This window comes from Fringilla coelebs (genome assembly GCF_963513975.1).
Source record: "Fringilla coelebs genome assembly, chromosome: 9".
In the NCBI taxonomy this organism is placed as follows: domain Eukaryota; kingdom Metazoa; phylum Chordata; class Aves; order Passeriformes; family Fringillidae; genus Fringilla; species Fringilla coelebs.
The window spans coordinates 19,689,410-19,713,200 of NC_140067.1; the positions used below are offsets into that span (position 1 = coordinate 19,689,410).

Sequence of the window (23,791 nt, forward strand, 5' to 3'; positions counted from 1 at the left end):
ATATAAGGCAATATGTTTAGAAAATGGCTGGAATATAATTTGATCATGAAATGCTGAAAATTGAAGAGGTGACTGAAACCAATGGCAAAAATTCCTATCAAGTTCAATGGGCCACAATATTATACAAGGTGGGTTTTTTTAAAGCACTGAATATAATTGGGTGCTACTCTGGATGTTCTCACAATTAACATTTTTCTCAGCAGTAGTCGCAGGAAAAATTTTTCTTCCCACAATGCCCATTATTTTCTGTATTCCACTGAAATACAGACTCTCTTTTCCCAGTAACTTTTTATTTCTCTCAACTCCTAGATTATGTCACATCTTTGGTACTCTTCCCAGAGAGAAAAAAAATCCTGCAGTCCAGCATAAGGCCAAGATATTTTTTAAAGTAGACTGGATGAACAATGTCATGAACTTAGGACATTAGAAGGAATATCCTTGTTAATAATGCAGTCAAGCAGGAGGGGATCATGTTTTAGGGAAAAAAGATTGAAAACACTAGAATTCTACTGCTCCCAAGAGGTGAGCTGATGCTCAGAGCCACATCCTGAGAAAGAAGCACTGCAATGAAGCACTGCCAGCTTGTCACAATGACATCTGTTTGGGCTCAGCACCCTCTGGTATCAAAGGACAGCGAGGGAGACAAGGTAGGATATTTCTCCATCAAACCAAATTTTATGTTATATTATTCTAGTACCCTCTTCACCACACCCAGAGCACTAGTAAGTGATTTAGCTGACGGGCATGCAGGAAAAAAAAACCAAACCATGAAACACCTGCAGGTTTTTTTAAAAGGCTGGTTTAGTTAGAAAAAGGGAAGTCTCACTTCATGTTCTGAAAAGTTGAAAATATGGAAAGCTTTCTGAAAAACGACCAATACTGACAGTCTTAGTCTTGTCAGTGATTCTTAGGACTCACTGACTGGTGTTTCTTTGAACATATGTGATACTCTGTGACAAATCATTAAATACTCAAGAGCAATCTACATAGTTTCTCAATAAGCAATTTATATATTGGAATATATTTCTGTTTTGTTTCCTCCATCTTATGCTCCATTCAGAATCTTCTTTCTCATTCCAAAGTTCAGGAAAAAAATTGTTGTTAAATCTGTAACATTACAGCAAAAGGCTTTTAGGCTTATGTAGGTGATGTGGTTGAGGTAGCTTGATAAAATAAACATAAACAAGCATTTTAAGACTCTCTTTTGAAATTTTTGCTTGCTCAGCACTATATAATAGTTTGCTCTGTTGTTTCAAATAAATCACAGGAAAAAAGGTCCTTATATCCCTGCATACTTCATCTTTCCTTTAAGAACAAGGAAGATACAATCTGGCATGTTCCTTAGGTAAAATATGAAAGTAACCAATCCCAAACAAATTTACTCCATATCCTGGCAGAAAATTTTCTGAACAGAGAACTGAAAATAGCAATGAGAAGAGTTTTAATGAATGAATGTCATATAGCATTCTTATTCCAGGGTTTTTCTTCCTTGGGGGTTTCCATCCATACTCACCTTTTCACCAACACCTCCAACAGAGCCAATTGAGCCTGGAGGACCTTGAGGACCCTACAGTGATAAAAGATTTTTGTTATCAAAATATCACTATCCAAAATAGCGTGCTTGTTACTCAATTAGCAAGACAAAACAATAGGTTGATTCTTACATCAGCTCCATTAGGACCCTGGGGACCTCTGGGACCTGGTGGGCCAGGTGGACCCTGTATCAAAGAGACAATGTGATATGACAGATATCCAGGAATAGATACAATAGAGTTACAATCATGAAGAATTTCTGACCAATGAAAAATAATATATTCCATCTGTAGAGGGCTTTTAATTTTCACCATGCAGCAGGAACAGCAGGGCCAGATTGCTGCCTGCTGGATGAGTTCAAAAGGTGACAGGAGGCCCAGGCTGTGTCACACTGTACCTGAGCTGGACGTGACCTAATGCTTAGGAGCCCCTGAGGATTGGTTCTTTCCCTGCAGGTTCCCTGCATGCCCATCCCACTGCCAGAGACCTGGACCAGCTCAAGTGTCTGTGACAGCCCTGGGGCAGAACTGCACCATGGTGCCTACGGATGGGCACAAGTGCTGGAGGCAAATGTATAGAGTAGAGAGCTTGCATAGCAGTCAGGAGCAGCCCAGAAGGCATTCTGTCAGCAGGAGAAACAGCTGGAAAATGCATCACCCAGGGAAAGAAAACAGAGCCAAGCAGTGTTTGCCATCTTCTGGCCTGCATACCTGACACTGTATGTTAATAACAATGGCCTGAACTTAAGGAAGGCAGCTCCAGACTCTCTGGTGCAGTGATATCTACTTTTCCTCTTTCTTTCCTGAACCTGATTGTCGCTGTCCTGTCTCAGGCACACAGAGCATCTGCTTTGCTATCTATTTTTCAGTATTTTCTCTTGCTACATAAATCTCAATATTAATGATGAGGGGATAGATGTGGGGAAGCAAAGAAAATTCCAGAGAGAGTTTATGTTACACCAAAATGTTTCATACTCAATCACCAAATTCAGGAGTATCTTATCAAATGGAGAGCTACAGAGAAAATACAATAATATATAGAAAATATTTATGTCCTTTAGAGTGACCAGTGGGGAAGCTGTCTTACCATTGGGCCCACATCTCCATTTTCACCTTTTTCACCTGGCGGGCCAGGCAGACCCTAAAAAACATAGGGAAGAATACTATGAGTAGGGTCCCTAGAATGATTAGTTATAAATCAATATGAAACAATGTAAATCAGATCTACACATCAAACTTGGGAACTTGGGAGGGGGCGGTATGGTGGAACAAGAAGAAAAAGACCTATTTGCATTAAAATGGATAAAAAAGGGAAGGGAGCTTCTCATATTACAGTAAATGTATAGGTAGTCCTACGACACTTAAACTAGGTGACACAATAAATTTGGGGGGGAAAAAAACCCAAAAAAAACCCCAAAAATGCACACAGAAATGCTACACTGAGTGATTCTAAAAACACTGCCAGGATTATCCAGAGCTCAGTTTTATATATATATATATATATATATATATATATATAAAGTCCTGCTGCATTAAATCTGTTGTTTATGCATGAACCCCATTCAATATGGGATCTTTCAGTCCTAATTAACTGATGCTATCATTTATTTAATAAAAGACAGTAGTAATTCTGTTTCTGACACAGAAATCAGTGTTCTTACACTTTTTCTGTTACATCTTGTTTTACAGATCTAAGGTAAAATAATGAAGGAATTTACCTGTAAGCCAATAGGGCCTGGGGGCCCAGGGAAGCCTCGAGGACCTTCATCACCTTTTTGCCCAAACATCCCTTGCTGACCTCTTGGGCCTGGCTCTCCATCACCTCCCTGTTTGGAAACAATGAAGAGCAAAACTATCACAGCTCTGATAATAACAACAGGAAAAGCTCCATGGAAATGACTGGGAAACAGCTACAGAAGGGCTCAGACTCCCACCAAGTATCTTTACAAATGCATGTTCATCATCTTGGCTGGATGAAATCTGTTGCACAAACAGAATACCACCACGTGCTCTGGTTTAATATAGGACAATTAGCGCTGCATTTCTCACAGAAATTTTCCCTGAATTCCCCCTCTCTATCACATTGGCATAAACATTCTAGCTGTTGAATACCTATGTAAGTATGAGTAGCACAGGGTTCTACCAATACTCAGGGTAAAAGAATTCAGAGCCTTTCTAATAAAAATAAGAATTAATTCACTTGGTATTAGGTGGATTTTAAAAAGAGGCACTCTCTTTTAACTGCATCTATCCTGAGCTGCCAAACACACCACCAAACAAGTTCACTGAAAGGATGGCCCCCATTCACTATTTACAGGATTTAATTTTTAATAATTTTGTCAAATTATTGCCCTGCTTTAAATCTGCCATACGGTAACACCCACACACGCTTGTTTACAATAATGAACTGCATGTAAGTGGGCAGGGACAGAACTGCTGGGGGTGTTTTGAAATATATTCCTGAGTAAGGAGCAAACAGTTCAAAGAAGTCAGGATCAGCTGAGTTATGCAAGGTTGGAGTTGGCTCTGAACGAGCTACTCACAGCTATCCCTGGGGCTCCAACGGGACCCTGCAGACCTGGGGGACCCGGAGGACCCTGCAACAAACACACATCCAAAAGGACAAGTTAGTGATTGTGACATCTGCCAGGAGATTAAAAACAAATACAGACATGACAGAAAACCCAGCTTGCACGACCACAATCTATTCAGCATTTCCATGTTTCTCCATAGAGGATGTAGCATCATTCACAAGTCCTTTCCATTCAGTACAAACTATCTCTCAAAAACTCCAATTTTCACATCTATAATAGACAACGTTGGCACTAGTTAGAAGTTCATTTTTAATGTTTCTGAATAAATTTCCATGCCAACATGAATCAAAATGAATTTTTTTTCCACAATTAAAAATATCAAAACTTTCAATGTTTTGATGCAAATGAGATTTATGCAAAATATCTCTCAAACTTTAAAGCATCATCTAAAAATCTATCTTCAATTCAAATGCTTCTTATTTGGAATAGTTTTAATGAAACTGCTAATTATTTTTGCAATGGCAAAAGCTTCTTTTGACCTCTAGGAGACATGAAAAAGTGCAAGTTCTTGCTGAGCACCGGGAATCACATCCTCTTTGATATTAAGTCTCTCTTCAACAGAATGGTCAAAACCCCAGTCTCTGAGAGGAATGTCTTTTTTCATTCTCCCTGCAGAATAATAACTAAGTTATATTGCACATAATTAGAATTCAGTCATGCAGATGTGATATAATGAACTTATCAGAGTACAGGAATGCAAGATCTTACTTTATGATGAGGTGGAAATGATGTAATAGCTTGAATCTTGTTTTTGAAACACTGGAGGAAGTAGACTGATGAAGAGTTACGCTAAGAAGGCACAAAACTCAACATCTGGCCTTGGCTAATTCTAGTCTTTTTCAGATGCCAAGTTGCCTGCAACTTCTAGGCTTCAAATTCTGGTTTAAAGAAGAATAATTCTGGGATTTACAGACTTTTCTAGGGATAAAATTAGATTATTGTGCCCTTTACAAAGAGAATTCAACAAAGGGACTTCTTAAGTCTTACATTCTGTTTCTTTCTCTGGGTTTGTATATATTTTGGACCATTTTATTTTCTAGGGAGTATGAAGCATCAAGCTCTGTATTTCTTCTCTTTTACAGTTTTATTTTTGTCCCATACCTGATGGCAATACATGAAACAAAGCTTTCTAGCCTTTGTGGTGACATGTCTAAATGAAAGGACTCTGAGGAATGCTCCAACTGACTGGGAAGTGTTACCATGAGAAAGGGATTTGGCAGGCATGGATTTTTCTACACTCTTCAAGATGCTTCAATATGCTCCTTCATTTTGTAGGCTCTGGAATGAGGCCTACCCGTTTTTAAACTCATTTAAAAATCCATTTTGATATAAAGCACTGTTGGAATGTACTCTGCAATTGATTAATGAGGAGTTATTTAGACACATGGCCATTTTTGCCATTGCTCTGGAGGGCAAATGGAGAAAGACTGATCAGTATAATGAGAGAATCCTCAGTTAATAAAGGCAGTTGTGATAACTCTGGAGGTTTTGAAGTTCAAAAGAGGACAGCACATCAACAACAAAATTCTGCTGTCTTAACTAGAATATGCCAACATAGGCACAGTATTTTCAAACCCACAAAAAGAAATCTTTGTTAGTTTCAATGGGGAATTGAAGATTTTTCCAGCTCTTCTTAAACAGGAAAAATGAATCAGTTCTTTGATCAGGATCCTTGCTGTGATCAGGCCCTAAATGCCCACCAAGGCCTTTTGTGGGTGGTTTGAGAGTGTAAATATCTGTTCTTTATGTCCTGTGTTTTCAGAACTGGGTACTTCCTTGTCAGAACCTTTCAGAGGTGACCAACAAGCCCTTTCTCCCTGCCCCAACAGGCATCTGTCAGCACGTTGAGAGGAAAGAAGATTTAGAACGAACACATTCTGGAATTGTCAGGGTTGAATGACTGCAGTTAAGGGCAAATAGATTCAAGACATTTGACTTCAACTAGAGTTACATTCACTTCAACAAAGCCCTCAACACTGAATCCTGTATTTCAAGAAAAAATGTGTACTATTCTCAAATGCATTAAACCTTGAGATGGGGAGTCCAGGATATATTCTCAAATGATAATGCTGCAGATATTTTATTTATAAAGCAGGTCTGTTGGAACAGGCCCAAATGCATCAGTACTCACTATGGGAACTGTGGTCACAGTCTAATGCTCAGCATAACTAGCTACGCTAAAATTATCTGAAACAGAAGAGAGCAGCTTGTGTTTTTTCCCTGAATTTCTCTGATGCAAAGCATTTCTAATGAAGAGGCATGGCAAAGGGGAAAACAGGACATGCCTGTGACCACATGCAAAGCCTGAAGTGGAACTGGATCAGAGGTTGGAACTAGCTGATCCTAAAGTTCATTTCCAGCCCAAGCCATTCTGTGATTCTCTAATTCTATTACCTGTGATTTGCTTGAGTATGTTCATATCTTCCCATAAACATCATCTGATAATACTTAAGCCATAAATTTGGTGTAATTTTTTAAAATAATATACTGTTCTGTAACTTGTCAATCTCAAAAATCACACTGTTTTCAAGATAATTATACTTAGCCATGAATACCCCTGTGCTGAGTTTGGAGCTTTGCTAACTGAATTGTGTTGAAATGTAACAATAAAAGGGATCTTTCTGCCATTACTTCTCAATTTTTTCTTAAGGAAAAGTATTCAAGTAAAGTACCAGTTTATATTGAATTTGAACAGAAACATTTTGAATTTTTAGAAAAGAAACCAAAACCAAATGGAAATAAATAAATGCTAGTTTTATTCTTTCTAGCTTCAAATTTCACAGTGAAAAAAGCTTAATTTTATATGTCTGGCCTAAATAAAAAAAAAAGGAAGCGCTTGAACTTTAGAATTAATTTTTGAAGATAGAAAAATGTCAAATTAAAACAGTAGAAACCTGATTACTCCTAGGTTCACTAATAGGCCTAATGATAATATATGAAAACTTGTACAAGCCATTTCATCTGCCATCAGTTAATTGTGCTCCCCAGGAATTAGATTTCCTTAACAAATTTTAAAATTACATTACACTAGTAGATTCCTCTGCTGAGTCTCCATAGTTTTCATCCTCATGGCTAAGAAGCCAAAGTTGGGTATGTTCACACATTGCAATCAGTGAAGTTCAACTCAGTAAGAGAACCGTATGGGAACTCTTGGTCCCTCCAGTTCAAATGCAGAATAGAGGAATTTCAATGATACAGGAAGGATGCTTAAGAATGTAGTTTACATTTTGTAATGATTCTCTAAGCTTTAGGAATATGAGCAATAATAAATACATTACTGGATCTGTAAGTACAAACCTCTAGTATTGCCTTAAAAGAATATTATATTGAAGGAACATTTTAGGAGTGTTGCTTTTTTTCTGCTCATTTATGTAGCAAAGATACCTGCATACTTCATGCATGAATACCTTTTATTTATAAAGAGTAGATGTAATGCACAAAGGATTTTGCTACTCACGTTGTCTCCTTTGTCACCTTTACTACCTTTCTGACCTGGTTCACCAATTTCACCCTGTAATTGAAAGTTAAAAGTTAAACTTGTTTAAAATGGTCTCCTTCACACTTAGCTGAAGTCAATATCACAGTATCTCTGAATGTTCCCTTTGATATGATTATTCTATGTTTTATGTTGCTGTTTCAAGTGAAAGCCTAAAGGGAGCAATTCTGCAGTGATCAATAATGTGTCATATTAATGCAGATATTGATTGCTGAATTGAAAAGGGCAGCAAGACCTGGCTTTGAAGTATAATGCGACTGAGCTTTAAATTAAGGAAATTGTGTTGCTTATGTCACCTTCAATATGAACTTATAATGAAAGTACCCTGATTTACAGACTCATGTAACTGTTTATGACTGAACTACTGCTTCTCACTGGAGTGTACGGTATTTCAAAACTTCAAAATTATTCAGATCACCAAGAAATGACATTAGAAAATCATGTTTTCTTTATACAATACTAAAAGACAATTAAATTAAATCACAGAAAATACTGTCTGTGGGATAAATAACACTCATGAATCACAAAAAAATGAATGTTGAAATCTTTACCTTTACCCTGTGCTAATTAACAGAAAAGTGCTGGATCAAGCAACCACACCAGATGATCCTGAAAGGTGTCATATTTTAAATTCTGCCAGAGGTCAACAGAATATCTCTGCTGTGAACATAATTATTTTGACACCCTCAACCTACCAGCACAACCTCTGGTGGTTTTGAATCCCTGTATATTACTAAAGACATTTCATCTTACTCATTCAGTAAACCAAGTTTCTAAAATAGGCAAAATCAATTTTGGCATCATTTGCCTTATTTTGCCACACCTTTATCCTCATTTCTTTGCCAGGATAAATGTTATTCTACTAGCTCTTTAACACAAATCCCAGTGTTCCATGGCATCTGTCCCTCAGACATTTGATTATAGAAGAGGTTTTTAGGTATTTTTTGCAGTAGGCAGAGGGAATCTGGGGGAGGCAGGGATAAGATTTGTTGCTTTGTCACCCTATTTATTGTGAGGAAATCTACAGAGAACTGTACTGACAGATCTTCTCCCAGATGCACTAATAACCAGTTATAATGATTCACCTTGTCACCATCTTCTCCAGGAGAACCACTAGGACCGGCAGGACCAGGAAGTCCTACAGGACCCTGTATTCCATCACGTCCAGCTGGACCTTGGGGACCTTTTTCACCCTGGTTTTGGAGAAAATGAAGCAATCCACATCATCACAGGAGAGTAATGAATACTTCAGTAAAGGGAGTCCCAATACCAATACAAAATCAAAACACCCACCCCCCTCCAAAAAAAAAAAAAAAACCCAACAAAACAGAAAACACCACAACAGAAAGAAAACTATCAAAGGAACAGAATATATAAGAGAATTATATGAAGTTATAATGGAGGCTGATGTCAAATACACTTGTACTCTAATGCAGAGTGGCTGGGTACAAAGTTTTAATGAAAGACTGATTTATATCCACTCCCTGCTGTAACAGGTTTAACCCTTCGTGGTCTTAGAGAGCATGATGAGAAATGTTTTACTATGTACAAAATTGTAAATCCAAAATGAGTAGGTTGGGTGTTCTGAGAATACATATGGAACAGAGTGGGAGCCAGCAGCATCTGGAATGCAGAGTGTGTGCAGGGATGTTTCCATGGGGCTGTGTTACTCACGGGAGCTCCCTTCTCTCCGGCGGGGCCTGGGGGTCCCTGGGGGCCGGGCCGGCCCGGCAGCCCGATGGGGCCAGCGGTGCCCGCGGCTCCGCGCTCTCCCGGCGAGCCCTGGGAAAGACAGAGGAGAAAGGAAGAAAGGGAGAAAGGAATTCTGAGAGCCCTGGGAATGCCTGTGGCTTTCATGAGGCAAGTCACCAGGGAAGCTGTTCAGCAGTGCGAGTTCAGCTGGTTGAAGGCTACGCGTCCATCATGTGTGCAAGTAAAGAAAACAGGCTGGAAGGACCAACTTGAAGTTCATACCCAATACAGTTCATACAACACTAATTTTATTTTTTATCAATACCACTTCCTGTATTTGTTCATCATAATGAGAGAGTCCTTACAACCAGCCTCTTTTCAAGAACTTACTTCCCTCTATGTTTTCAAAATATATTAACATATTGCTTTGATGAAAGCATATTCACCATATCAAAACACAGAACTAAGCCATAACAAACCTAAAATTTTTAGTAAAGCTTTGTTCTCTTCCGTGCTGTGATGATCACATTTCTGCATTTCAATGCACCTCTGTAAAAATCCATTCAAGTATAGTGACTAATTTAGTGTGTTCTGCAGAGGAGGTTTTTTATGTACAGGCATCTTAAAATAAGCACAGAAAAAGTTAAAAACGTAATATTAAGAAATCAAAGGTGAAACAACAGACACTATATATTGAAAACCACTAAAACTGCATCTTTGTTTTCTGTCTTTTAAATAATTTACAATTTTTGCATTAAGAGAGTACTGTTAAATGTTTGTTTGCTGTACAAAAATATTTCCCAAATTTCCAGCTTCACACCTTCAAGATAGTTTGTAACCCTTCAAAGTTACTATTAGTAATTTCATTTCTTCAATTTATATACTAGAAGCAGGATGATACATCACAGAACAGAAAAGTAGCAGAAAATAATAATAAAAATAATAAAAATAATAAAAGTAAGACTCTTCAACTCTAAATAGCATTTTTTTTTCATGTTTAAACAAGATTGAATTTGCTGTCCTGCAGATACTGGAATTTTAAGATGCTTTCACCTATGAGGACCCTATTTTTTTTTCTTTGACTCATGACATACTTGTCCTGGACTGACCTCATTAACATAAATGATACTAATTTAGTAATAAGGTGCTTTTCCCTCCCCATAAATGTGACAGAAAATAGTGCTGAATGGTTTCACAAAGTATTTTAGCAAGTTATTTCAGTAATATCTAAATTTGCATGAGTGGTCAAAGTATTTGTATGGAAATCATAGATGACTTTATCCTTCCAGGTGTTGGGGATTTTTTTAAGTCTGGGTGGCTGCCTAAGTTTCTGTCCTATTTCTGTTATTTTAGTTCCTAAGGCATCAGTGAATTCAACAAGAAAAAGTCATTGCCCTACAGCCAGACTACCATGGTCTCTGATCTTGTCAGCTCTCATAAGCTAAACGATTTTAGGTCATCTCATCAGGAGGATGTAAGAATAGAGAGGAAAAAACCCAAATAACTCGCAGATCTTTCTGTGTCAGACAGCAGACACTTACAGAGGCCATAATTTCCAGTAGCTCTTTAATTGGCCAACTTTTTACATTTGTCTTTGCATTTCACATGAGTTATGAAGATGGACTACACCTTCTGTTTTTAAGGAACCGCTCCTTTCTCTGTGAGAATGGCCTCTGAGCACAGCAGAACATATTAAATTAGAGTCCCAACTCAGAGAAGCATTTTAAGCAGCTTCTTAAGTCTGTTCTCTCTTTCTGTGTTTCATTTTTTTCTGGTTACTCTGTCCCACTACAAAACAAGCTCCTTATGCTATTAAACCACTTGTTAACCTTTGGTCTTGCAGTACTCACATAATGGAATCTTTTTATTAATTTGTTTTGCTGGGGTTTTTTTACTTTTCTACAGAATGGAAGTTCATGTTTTGTCTTGTATTGCTGCTGTGCAGACTGTAAACTCATTAGCAACCTTGGTTTTCTCTCACTTCCTGTGAGGAGATATGTAATGACAGCTATTGTATACATTGCACAGTAGTAGCAATACTTTTTACTGATGGTTAACAAAATGCTCAACAAGTGAAGGTCCCCATGACTGTAAAAGGTTGTCAGATAGATGAAGATAGCTCTAGATAGTTCAGTACTGATAATTGGGTAGCCTACAGCTGGCTTATTCTGAGTCTAATTTGAGCATCCTATTCCTAAATGAGCAAATGAAAAATGACTGCTTGACATTCCAAAGAGCTTTCTCTCATCAGCATTCAGCATTCCACACGGTAGTAGGAGAAGGGAAGAAAACAAACAGCCGCAACAAAGAGAGCAGATAAAAGAGAACTGCTAAAAAACTCACCACTCCCCCCCCATAACAAAAAACCAACCACAACCCCCTCCCAAAAAAGCCCCCAACCCCCCTCAATCCTGCAGAACCCCCTCTTGCTCTGACATGCATTCATGCATCTCTTTCTTTTGTCCAAATCCCTCTAAACAGAGTAATTGGCATATGCACAGTATTTGGAGCAGTCGTTTGTTTGGTATGCTTGCAGATGTATGCAGCAGCCAAACAGAGCTTATAATTGACTATATATGCTGGTTAGAAACAATTGGTATTGGCAGGAAATCACAGGAAAGTCAGCCAGTGGCATGGATTCTCTTCCTATTATAGCTGGCAAATGAAGACTCCACTACAATTACACTTCTGTGTGTAACCGCTGTTGGCTAAAAATAGATGGGAAAATATTTTCAGAGTATTTGATGCTCATGGTCTGCTGTGAGCTTCTGTGAAGAAAAGCAAGCAGTTGTGGTTTAATTCTGGTGCTTGACAGTACACTGAAACTCAGTATTAAGGGCACCTACGCACCTTTTTTTCACTGGATACTGTTTTGAGATAACAAGTTAGTAATTAAAGATGAAACAGATAAAAATCCTACTGAGGACTCTTGGAATACTTTAAGGGCAACTTGATCCTCTTCATACCTAGTGGCCTGCTTGCACTACAATGAGCTCAAAATATATTTAAAAAAATTCTAAATTTTGCCTTTCAAACTCCTTTTCAACTCCTGCTACCACTACATCTATTTATTAAAGACTGGAAAAATCATATGCAAAAATTCCTCAGTGTTCTAAGGGTTTCTTTCTATGACTGTTCACCTCAGCAGGAAGGGCGGCCCCAACAGGAACGAGTTTATGAACTGAAGTCCTTGGTAGTGTGCTCCTGACACCCACACTCTGTGTGTTTCTGGACTATAATTAATGATGATTTCAGCCTGGCACTGAACTCCCATTAGCTGGGGAGCATTAATAGTGATCCTGGATTTTCTCTACCAATTTAGTTTCACATGAAAGGAATACTATTCATGAGCTGTGAGAGAGCTCCATAATTTGAACCAAAGGATGGTAAATGGGGATAATTGAGATATCCTCCTCCAAAAAGCTCTGATGTTTTCAACTAAAACACTAACTTATACACACCCTATAAGAATTAGAAAAACATGGATCATCTGAATTTCAATTCAAACATATGTATTTCAGAATACAGACAGCTATCACTAAATAAGGTGTGTACTTTTGCCTCACATCTTGTGTGATGTGATGTGTCTTTCTGAGGACCATGACAGGAGTGGCACAGCTCCTGTGTGGACAATGCTGGCTGGCAAAGGGGGCTGTGTCACACAGCTTTGCCTGTGCTGGCTGGTCTGTGCGTGCTCAGAAGGGCTCAGGGTCACTGCACCTGAACCATCTGCTTGAGAGGTCAGTCCAGCCTTAGGCGCTCCTTCAACAAAAAATCAAGACAGGACCTTTAGGTTGAAGATACTGTTCTGGTCTATGCTTTCTTGACTTTGATTCATCTTTTCTTTTAACATTTCAGGTTCTTCAGATGGGTAAGATGATATCCCTTTTGACTCTCCCTGCTAGATTCCTTTCCATTCCATTCCATTCCATTCCATTCCATTCCATTCCATTCCATTCCATTCCATTCTTTATTTTGATGCCTTTTGGGAATATATATATATACTGCACAGTGTTAAGAACTGTAAATTCAGGGTTTTGGCATTAAGAATTCAATAATTCATATTAAGAATTCAATAACTCATGCTAAGAATTCAAGTCCCATATATTATTGTACTGTACTATGTGTGGATTTTTATCCTTGTTTAATGCATTCTAATCTGAATATGAATTGCAAGGACATAAGAGAGCTTTGTGAAGCACATAGAAATTCAGCTCCTCCACTACTTTTTTTTTCTTCCTAATATGAATAGCTGTGATGATTGATTCTTTTCTTTTTTAACCTCAATTGCACTGTATGAAAGAAATAAGTTGACAAGATGACTGTCAAAATCTACACAATTCACATTTGGGAATAACTCTAGCATGTTTTGAATGCCAGTGCATCCTTGTAGAACTTTGCATAAATCATGACAACAGAGAGTAGGTAACTTGAAGCATACTCTACTATTGAGCTTAAAATGCCGAGAAGGAAAATTCCTGCATGGCATGATTTTACACAGTTGTACAAAGGGAACACAGGAGTACTGGGTTTGCATGGCAAGGGCTTGCTAGCAGAGGACTACAGGGCTGACTTCTGGGAGAAGATGCCCCTTTCCCCCACATCCAGTGGAGCTCACACCAGCCAGCTCCAAGATGGACTGATGGGCTGGCCATGGCTGAGCCCATCAGTGACAGAGGTAGAACATCCTGGATAATGTAATTAAGAAGTGGGGAAAAATGCCCAACAGAAGGAGAGCAGAGATCCTCTCACAGCCCACGGAGGACCCCACACTGGAGCAGGTGGATCCCAAAGGAGACTGTGCCCTGTGGAAAGCCTGCACTGGTGCAGGATCCAGGCAGGACCTGTGGCCCTGTAGAGGGAGGAGCCCACACTGGAGCAGGTTTGCTGGCAGGACTTGTGACCCTTAGGGGACCAACACTGGAGCAGGCAGCTCCTGAAGGGCTGCACCCTGGGGGGCACCCAGGCTGGAGCAGTTCATGAAGAACTGCAGCCCTGGGAAGGACTCAGGTTGGACGAGTTCATGGAGGACTGCCTCACCACCAAGGGACCCCACGCTGGAGCAGGGCAGGAGCGTGAGGAGTCCTGCCCATGTGGAGGAAGGAGTGGCAATGTGTGACAAACTGAGGACCATTTTCCATCCTCCTGCTCTGCTTAGAGGCAGGATAAAACAAAAATCAGGAGTGAAGTTCAGCCTGGGAGGAAGGGAAGGGAAGCCTGGGGAGAAGGTGTTTTCAGACTTGGTTTTTGTTTCTCCTTATCTATCGTACTCTGACTTGACAGAAAATAAATTAAACTCATTTCCCCAGTCTGTTTTGCCCATGATGTAACTGGTGGCTGATCTTCCTGCCCTTATCTTGACTCACAAGCCTTTCAGTGTATCTTGTGCTCTCCTGTCTAGCTGAGATGGGCAGGGATAGCACAGTTTGGTGGGCAGCTGGCATCCAGCCAAGGCAAGCCCACCACAACACCATGAGTCACTATCCATAGATTTTTCCACTGTGGAAAACCTGTGTCATCTCAAAACCAGTTTGACAAGTATTGAGCAGCAAGTAAATGTCATAACTAAATCTAGTGGCAGAAGATATCCTCTACCTCCCTATCCATGCATGTTCATTAGTATGGATACCTACAAGAAGTCTGATCTGTCTGCTGTTTTACAGACTATGTTAATGAAAGCATCCCAGCATCTAAAGAAGAAAAAAGGTTATTAGGTAATATTGTTTATAGTTCCATAAAATTATGATGTTTTACTTACCATTGGGCCAGGTGGACCCTGTGGGCCTTCCCCTCCTTTCAGACCAGCTGGACCCTAAAAAATGGAAAGGAAAAAAGAAGCTTGTCTACTAAACTGGAACGTTCAAGAGTAATTTTGCAACACATATAATAGGAAACATGTAAAGATCCAAGGAAACAAACCTGAATTAATTCCTTACTTCTTATCTAGCCAATTATATTTTGATCTGTTCCCTTATTGCATTTATTTTAAGTACAGTAGAAGACTTAATAAATAAAGAAGTTCATAAATTGTTTCTTTTATTCAGAAATATCGTGGCAATTGCTTATATCTAGTGCTTATATCATACCTGAGCACCTGGAAGGCCTCTCTCTCCAGGGAAACCACGAAGACCTGCTGGTCCATCTTTCCCAGGAATGCCTTGAGGGCCTGGATCACCCTGGGAAACATATTACATTTTGATTAAAAAACATGTTTAAAAATTAGGTGTACAGTGAGCGATGAAAATTAACTACCAGATCCTAGTTATAGGAATGAAAACAAAGATTGTGCCCCCAGCAATTCACCCACTAATTCTTTCATCAGTGCAATAGTCTGTGGTTAAATTTATAATGAACTTTGACAAAATACAGTATCAGTTATGGAATACAAATAGTGAAAAACACAACAAGCCATAAAAATATGTTTAAAGATACATTCAATAAAAAAATTTTGATACCCAATTATAATCAAAAATTGAATAGAATTACATAGTCACTAGATAAGTAATATTTGTTTTGTTCCCCAATGGCAGCAAAAAATTAAGCAAGGAGTTAAATTTATTTAGTGAAATTTTACCTTTTATTCACTACTATACATCTGACTTTAAATGGCAATGTACAAATTTCTACCTTGGTGTGAATATGTCATTACTAAGTACGACATATTGAATGTGATTAGTATATTGAATGCATATTATATGTAAAATCTTTTTCCTTCGCTTTTATTATAAAAATATTAATTTTTGGCTCAAGAGAATTCTCATTATTTCAGTGGAAGCAGACTCAGCTCTAAAACTGGAATCTTCCAGTCTTCCAAGTCCTTCTGGGTGAAACCTGCCAATCATGATTTACACTGTATGTTCTGATTTTATTCTGCATGTCTTCAAGATGATTTGAAATGTCACACTGTCAGCAGTCAATCTGTCCCTTCCTGTTTGTTCCCCAAAGCCACATCATACCTTAGCGCCTTCTTTTCCTGCAGCACCTGGCAGGCCTTGTTCACCTGGGGGACCAGGAGGACCTGGATGGCCTCTTTCACCAATTGGTCCAGTCTCACCAGTAGGACCCTAGGCACAAAAGCACAGCTTCAGTCACCTGAAGTTATTTAATGTCTTGAGGGTGTGGGAGGAAGTGGAGAGGAGAAGATTCTCAATATCCAGCTGTTATGTTACCAAACAGTGCTGCCATTGGTTAGTGCACATTCCTCACCTTCCCTCCAGGCAAGGCTGACTTACAAAATATCTTTGTCCTATAAAATAAATCTTGCATTGCATTTTGCCTGCAGACACGTCTGTGCAGCTTCCAAAGAGTGAAATCCTGACCTTGTTCCTTAAGCACTGAAGCTTTCAAACACAGCGTGCAAGGGAGAAGGTTATAAAAAGGACACAGGAGAGAAATCCATGTACTATTCTTGTCTTGAAACAGTTCTGTACTGCTGGTTTTCTGAATAACGGGAATTGTAAGAAGAGTTGAAAGATCTCTCTTCAGATTCCCTAGCAGAAAAGTTCCACTGAGGGAATTAGCTAAATAAGCTCTAAATGTTTGATTAAGCTGTAAATTAAGAAGGTTAAATCAAATGAAATTTTGATAAATTATCTCTCCACAATCTAAAAGTTATGGAAAATTTTCCTCTGGAAAGAAATTCACACGTAGCATTGTTCTTTCTAAAATGGTAGAGAAATGTGTCTCTTTGACACCTCCAATTTCATAATCACATTAAAAACTCCTGAAAAAACAACAAACCAACAAAAATCCCAAATCAAAACATAAAACAAAATGGAATTCTCATTTTTTTGGTGGAATCACTGATGATTACTAAGTCTAGCTTTCCAATATTGTTGTGCAACTTTTGTTACAAAAGTTAATATAACCATGGATATGGTCCTCTTAATACAGCAAAAGCAACTGCCTTATCCATAATGTAGCCAGTAAACGTTGGTGCCATGAAGTCAGCTATGAAATGAAATTATGTACCTGAGGGCCAACAACACCACCAGGACCAGGAGGACCAGTTTTTCCTTGAAAACCCTGTGAAAAAAAATGTCAGACTGTTACATTACCCTTTACAAGTTATAAAAGGGCGAAATTCATCTCTGTGCTGAAGAGGTGAATGAGAAATTCCTAGTCACACATTCCTTCTCTTCAGAAAATGAAAAAGAGAAATCTTTTTTGTCTGCATATGCCTGGATATGAAATGCTGATTAATCTCTCTTCCATCTCTCTGAGGTGGTACAGCAGTAAAAATTGCCATCAGTTTTACAGATCTCTCTAGGAGAGCTTGATTAGTTGAGTTTGAATGCATAAGTGATGCAGCTAAAAGACAGCTGAAAATACATTTTTACATATGTATATTATGAATCATAAAGCCTGACATAAAAATGCTTTTTAAAGAAAGACACAGATGGACTATTAAGTTGGGGGGCATTAAAGTGGTGAGACAAAAAGAAATTGAAAAGAAATAAAGATCCAGGGAAAATTGTAACTTTTTAACAGCAAACAAAAGAACAAGTTTGAGCATCCTGCATTGTAAACAATGTAAACAATTGATCCTTATGTTACACAACAGTCTTTGAATCATTGCAAAGGAAAAGAACAAAAAAGGAGTCAATAATGTTTCATACACAAAAAAGCCACTATCATTGCAAAGCATTACAGTGTGACAATGCTACAATACTAGCAGAAGAGAATAGAGATTTTCAGAGGGATGTGTTACTCCAAGCTCTGTGCTTCTCCTTCCAGCAGTGGAAGTGACTCAGCAGTCACTGACAAATTTCCAGTGAAGCTGGAGCCTAAAACGCATTCTGCATGCTGAGAAAATTTCTCAATAAATTCATTTATGGCTTTCTCTAGCTCTGAAAAATCTGAGTGAGAATTTTTATTTTATAATGGAATATGAGTAGCATTCTGACACACAGAAATAGTGGGTTTTTTAAAGTTAATTCAATTAAAATTATTACATGATATTTTAATATTTTCATGCCAGAATTTATTGATTGTGATTCTTAGATAAGTTACACAGTTTCAAAATTTTATTTAATTTTAATAGGTTCAATCATTCCTGACCCGACTTTCCAAAGGTCTTGACTTTTCATTTTTCTAGCTGTTTATCATCAATAATACTTTTTTTAACACTACTATTTGTGGTATGTGGAATTCAGGGAGAAAACTACTGTAGACTAATTGTCTGAAAAATCTCAATTTAAACAGAGATCTGGGTATTAATCTCATTTACTTCTATTGAATATTTAATCTCATTCTGATGTTGCTAACTGGACATAGCAAAGAATAACCTCACACTTGTATCATGGGAGCACCTGATCCTGCCCCACCTACAAGAAAAGTACAGTTATGTAACCTCTTAGTGCCAGGCTCTTTCCCTGTTGTCTCTATTTCTTTGGTTTTGATCACATAACCATGACCTTTAGAACAACACTAACACAGCAGAGTACATTTACTTACAGTCTCACCCCGCTGTCCTGGGTGCCCAGGCAAGCCATCTTTTCCAGGTGGACCCTGAAATTATAAAATATATAAATCAAGCAATTTCTTAGCCATCCTCAAAAAAAGTGTGCAGTTAGCTATCAGAATCTCTGCTCTCTCTTTATTTCTAGACTAGTCTTTGGTAACTTTAAACTGCTCCTATATTAGCTAACTAGGATTTTAATAATATTTTTTCCTTGTGTCTTTTCTATAGTGTCTTAACAATTGCTTGGAGAATGACTGGTGCCAAATGCAAACATGTTCAAAATAGATTTCTGTAAATTCAGAAATCATGGAAAGTCCCTATACTTCAATTTTTCTTTGGTTAATGACTCAACACAAATCTAAGCATTTCAGAAGTACTTGATGAAATTTCAGGTTTTGGAATTGGAAATAAAAGTAACAAATGCATGGCAGGAAAAAAAAATCACAGGTGCTTTGTTGCTTTCATACTGCACATGAGCAGAGGCACACCAGAAAAGCACCAAGACTGGTTCAGGGGGCATGTGCTATTACTTCTATATGTTCCTGCTACTAATGTGCTATTACTTCTATATGTGTGCTATTACTTCTATATGTTCCTGCTACTAATGAATGCCTCCTTCCTCTTCATTTTTCCTCAGTGCATCAATCATTCAAAGAAAATCTACAGCAGCACAGTAGCATTTTGCCTGAACTCCGTGTGTCACATGGTCTCTGGCAAGGCTCAACAAGAACATCTTTAATCTATACATAAAGCACCCCTTATATAAATTTTCAACTATTTACTTTAGAGGCACTCTACAAAGGCTACAGTTCCTGTTGTTGCACAAACTTAATAAAAGAGATACTTACTGGAGGTCCCTTCGGTCCGGGGAATCCAACAGGTCCCTGAGGCCCTTGCGGTCCCTGGATTAAAGACAACCAAACAAGTGAAGTTTTACTCAAGCTGGATTGAAAAGTTTGTTTCAAGTACAGAATATAGGAACCCTGCAGGTAATGTCTGGATTTAAGCATAAAGCCTCAGTCCCACTGTCATAAATATTGGTAGTCGCAATTCACATGCACAGACACTGGAGGGATTTCCTGGAAGCAATAGTGCTTGTGTAGGAATCCAGTAAAAAAATGAGGAAAATTACTTATCTCAACTATGCTTGCATCTTACCCCTAAAAATGTGCATAATGAAGTAGGAACCAACTGTGAGTTAGAAGCACTGTTCTTCCAATTTGCATAAAACAGGGGATTTAGTTAATAGCTTGGTCATCTTTTTAACTTTCAGTCAAACATTCATCTTTGGCAATTCCTAAACCCTGATAATATTCCAAACCAGTGCAACAGTACAAAACTCCAAAAAGAATAAACATTTCAGAGTTAGCTGGGATTAAATACAGCACGCTTGCTATTATGAAAAATAGTTGAAAAATCCCATGATATATGAACATTTTATTTTTATAGTTTTATATATATACAGATATATGGAGAGAGAAAATTTTCATGCAGCATGGTTTTACAAATTTAGCTAATCGACTGACTTAGTGCATTGTAAGCAGATGTACATGCCTGTATGTTCACATGGAAATATCTATATCATAGGTATTTACACTAAGGACTAGCTTACATGACTCTTTCTGAAGTTGGTATCAAAAAAACCCCAGAGGCCAGCTTTTAAAATTTACTGTTGACATTATGAAAGGTACAATGTCAGCTTATGAAAATCCTTATTGCTCTTAAGTTTTTAGTGTACTAAGTGAAATCTTAAGAGTCATTCCTTTTACATGGTTCCACAGCTGAGTTATGTACCCATGCCATATGTGCAAGACTTTATCCTGTTCTGTGTGATGTGTGATGTGTGGGTTTGCTATGATATCAGCTGTCCAAATATTTTAAAAATGTTGGTTTGATGCAAAAGAAGCAGGAGGCCACATCTCCCAAATGATTCTACCCTTTTGCTCCTGGGAGTTCCATAAACTTCATTGCTTAAAGCCCAGGCTTGCAGGGCACAGCTGCCTCCTGTAGTGGGCAAAGCAATGCCCACTACAGGAGGATCCCTTGTGCCCAGCCTGGGAGAATTTGATCTTAAATAAATCTTATTCCAGGGCAGACTTCTATTATACTGAAATGCTAAATCTGAATCAATTAAGAAGTGCTAGGCAAAGGGAGAAATCTTTGTGGTCTTCCTGCCCATCTATAATTTTTTATTTCTGAAAAGATGTATAAGTCTGTTACTGAACCCTTCATAACACACAAATATGCTCCATATGGGGGTTTGGGTTGTTTTTCAATACGCCATGTCTGCGAGCAAATTAACTTTCCTCATTTGTTTCTGGGTGTAACATAAAGCTTAAAAAAAAAAAAAAAAGTGGAGCTTTATAGAGGAAATCTAATAAAATTGACTCATCTAAAAATACCTGAATGAAATTGGTCAGTCTCAGAAATTGGGTTTTAGGAACACAACTTGAAGTTTTATATTTAAAGGCACCTTCTTTCTCAACAATTTCCCCTGTTCTCAAGCCCTGAGGCTTCCTAAGGAAAAAACTTCACATTTTTCTTTTAATTCACAATATGGCTTGCAGGTTTCAAGTCAGAGGACTGATGGATTATGTGAGAAAAAGCGCTAGAATACTAACAGCATGCCATCAAAATTACATTTTCATTCTTATTATTAAATTTCATTTTAACAGTAGCTACATGGGATAGATTATTTATTATTTTCATGTTTGGTAGCTGAAATAGTCTCAGAGGAGTAGAGATGACAGTTTTATTTTTTGGCTGACACCCCTCTTGGGAAGCAAATAGATACCTCACACTTATATTACACAAGCGATGAGAAACATGTTGCTTTATGATTCTTCATCTCTTTGCTTTTATCAACTTCTCTCCAGGGATGCCTTCATCTTGGATTGATCTGCTCATTGTTTTAGTACCCCCACAACTTCTCTCCCTTGCAAACTCCTGGAGCTGTCAGAAAACTTCCACAAGGATCTGCTATTCCCCTTCTGGTAGGCTGCCTCTGATCCTCCTCAGTGTCAAACAACCTGCATTTTCTTTCTTGGTCTATGCCTCGTTCTCTCCATCCCACATCCTAGCTAATGCCAAAAAATCGACATTATGGAGCTGGGGAAAATGCACAAGGAGCTCCCTCCTGAAGAATACACTCCTACAGAACACTGGAACCTTGCTGTGGATACTGGGAGAAGAGCTTTAGGCTTCCTGTATGAAAAAGGTTAGCAGTTTAATGAAACATGACTACAAAAGGAAAGTTTAGGCTTTGCAAAAATGCTTTGGCAGAAAGCTCATCCACTTAAACTGACTTGGTTTTCAAGTGCTGCCATTACAAAAACGATTTATTAATACGCTTTTTTCTTTATAGTGCTGTACAATGAGCTGTGTAGTGGATTTGTGTATTGATTGGTAAGAAAATAGCAAGCAGAAAATTTTGTTTTCAAGAGAACACTAGGATTTCTGAAGCATGCAGAAAATAGGTTGAAGGGAATTCTTAGCTGATAAGAACAAAAAAACTCAGCTGCTTCAGAAAAGGATCTTCTGGATGTAGCTTGAGTGTTTGCTAGTTGAATGAACAGGCAGTAAGCTGCAGTAGGTGAGGAATTCTGAAGAGACTAAGCTGTGAGCACACCTGTAATTCACAGGAATGTGTACAAAGTGCATGGATGTAACACAAAGTGTGTATGTACTCTCTGTGTCCTGTGTGTAACTGAGATACATTTGGAAGAAGCTTTCATCAAACTTCAGCCACCCCATTCATAACTTTGTGAAAAGCATCATTGGAACTGAGTTTTTTTTTAGTTCTGGTTACCCTGGTAAAAGCAGCACAGAGATATGAGAGGGAGAACTGAAAACAAATCAAATCACACTCCTATACAGGGGGGAAAACATGTACAAAGATGGCTTTCACAAACCCTTTCGCCTGGTGGGCCAGGAGGACCATCATTGCCTGAAGTGCCCTGGAAAGGAAAGAGAGTACATTCAAGGATTTAAATTTATTGAACAGAAACAGCCTGCAGCCAATCTATACAGTGTGCTTGACAATTACCTTTGGACCTGGTTTACCAGTGGGACCTCTGGGACCTCTTGAGCCTCTTGGACCCTGTCAATTTAACACAGATGCACTTGATGATAAATTCTGGATATTATAACCTAATAAAAGTAATTTGTCACAGTATAGTGGAAGTAATTTACGCAGGGAAGCTTCTAAATTGCAAATCAAAAGAACTTACTGTTGGTCCTCGCTGTCCTCTGGGGCCTGGTTTGCCATGCAACCCCTGGAAAGAAAAGTTCACAGCAATCATCTTAGCAGGCACTCTATTGGTGAGATAAAGTGGTTTTTTACTGAAGTGGAGGCAGGGAGCAACTCCCTTAAGTTTAAATGTTATTTTATCTTTAACTATCTACTTTGCATTTCAATTTACAGAATCATGGTCCTTGATAAAATTGGTTATCTTTCTGAGTTCACTGGTGGCTAAATGCACTATATTTGCCTGAGAGTCAGATTCTGGAAGAGGCGTTAGAACATTTTAAATCACATTAAAATGGTATTGAAGGTGGCACACAACAAGCTGAGTCCCTCTGCATTAGTCTAAAGGACTTGGCACTGTGAACAGCCTTAAAAACAAAGTTCCTGGGTTCGTGGACAGCTCCACAGGTTAATAGAGAAAAGAAAGGGCAGGCCTCTCTTCATTTATAACAGAAATGGGCACTGTAATACCTGCCAAAATTATGCACACTTGACAGAGATTCAGAACTTGCCAGAATACCAGTCCCTACTTTTTGCTTTAATATATCTCCTAATCATGCTGAACGTGATTTCTTTCTTTAGGCTCTGCACTGTAATTGCTGTGCATTGTAATGCAAAGAATCTTAAAAGTCAAGAAAGTATTTTTCAGGTAGAGAAAGGAACCTGATGGCTGGTACTTTTGAATCTTTGAGGTAAACAAACCAGCAGCCAAAAAATCATCAGAGATGACCTGGCACAAAGCTTCCCTTTATCAGAAATGAATTAAAT

The 23,791-nt window shown here is 38.4% G+C and overlaps 1 protein-coding gene across 3 annotated transcripts in view; it reads right to left on the minus strand.

The window, feature by feature from the left end:
* Window positions 1–23,791, minus strand: part of COL11A1 (collagen type XI alpha 1 chain) — a gene marked incomplete at both ends in the record, with an annotated part of 126,795 nt that overhangs the window by 21,562 nt on the left and 81,442 nt on the right. For all 3 annotated transcript variants that reach the window (XM_084210964.1, XM_084210965.1, XM_084210963.1), the window contains 17 exons: window positions 1,514–1,567; window positions 1,665–1,718; window positions 2,620–2,673; window positions 3,251–3,358; window positions 4,076–4,129; window positions 7,584–7,637; window positions 8,708–8,815; window positions 9,297–9,404; window positions 15,073–15,126; window positions 15,401–15,490; window positions 16,271–16,378; window positions 17,286–17,339; window positions 18,771–18,824; window positions 19,626–19,679; window positions 22,689–22,733; window positions 22,823–22,876; window positions 23,007–23,051. In XM_084210964.1, coding sequence (XP_084067090.1) covers window positions 1,514–1,567; window positions 1,665–1,718; window positions 2,620–2,673; window positions 3,251–3,358; window positions 4,076–4,129; window positions 7,584–7,637; window positions 8,708–8,815; window positions 9,297–9,404; window positions 15,073–15,126; window positions 15,401–15,490; window positions 16,271–16,378; window positions 17,286–17,339; window positions 18,771–18,824; window positions 19,626–19,679; window positions 22,689–22,733; window positions 22,823–22,876; window positions 23,007–23,051 — 1,152 coding nt within the window. The remainder of the gene's footprint in view (window positions 1–1,513; window positions 1,568–1,664; window positions 1,719–2,619; window positions 2,674–3,250; window positions 3,359–4,075; window positions 4,130–7,583; window positions 7,638–8,707; window positions 8,816–9,296; window positions 9,405–15,072; window positions 15,127–15,400; window positions 15,491–16,270; window positions 16,379–17,285; window positions 17,340–18,770; window positions 18,825–19,625; window positions 19,680–22,688; window positions 22,734–22,822; window positions 22,877–23,006; window positions 23,052–23,791) is intronic.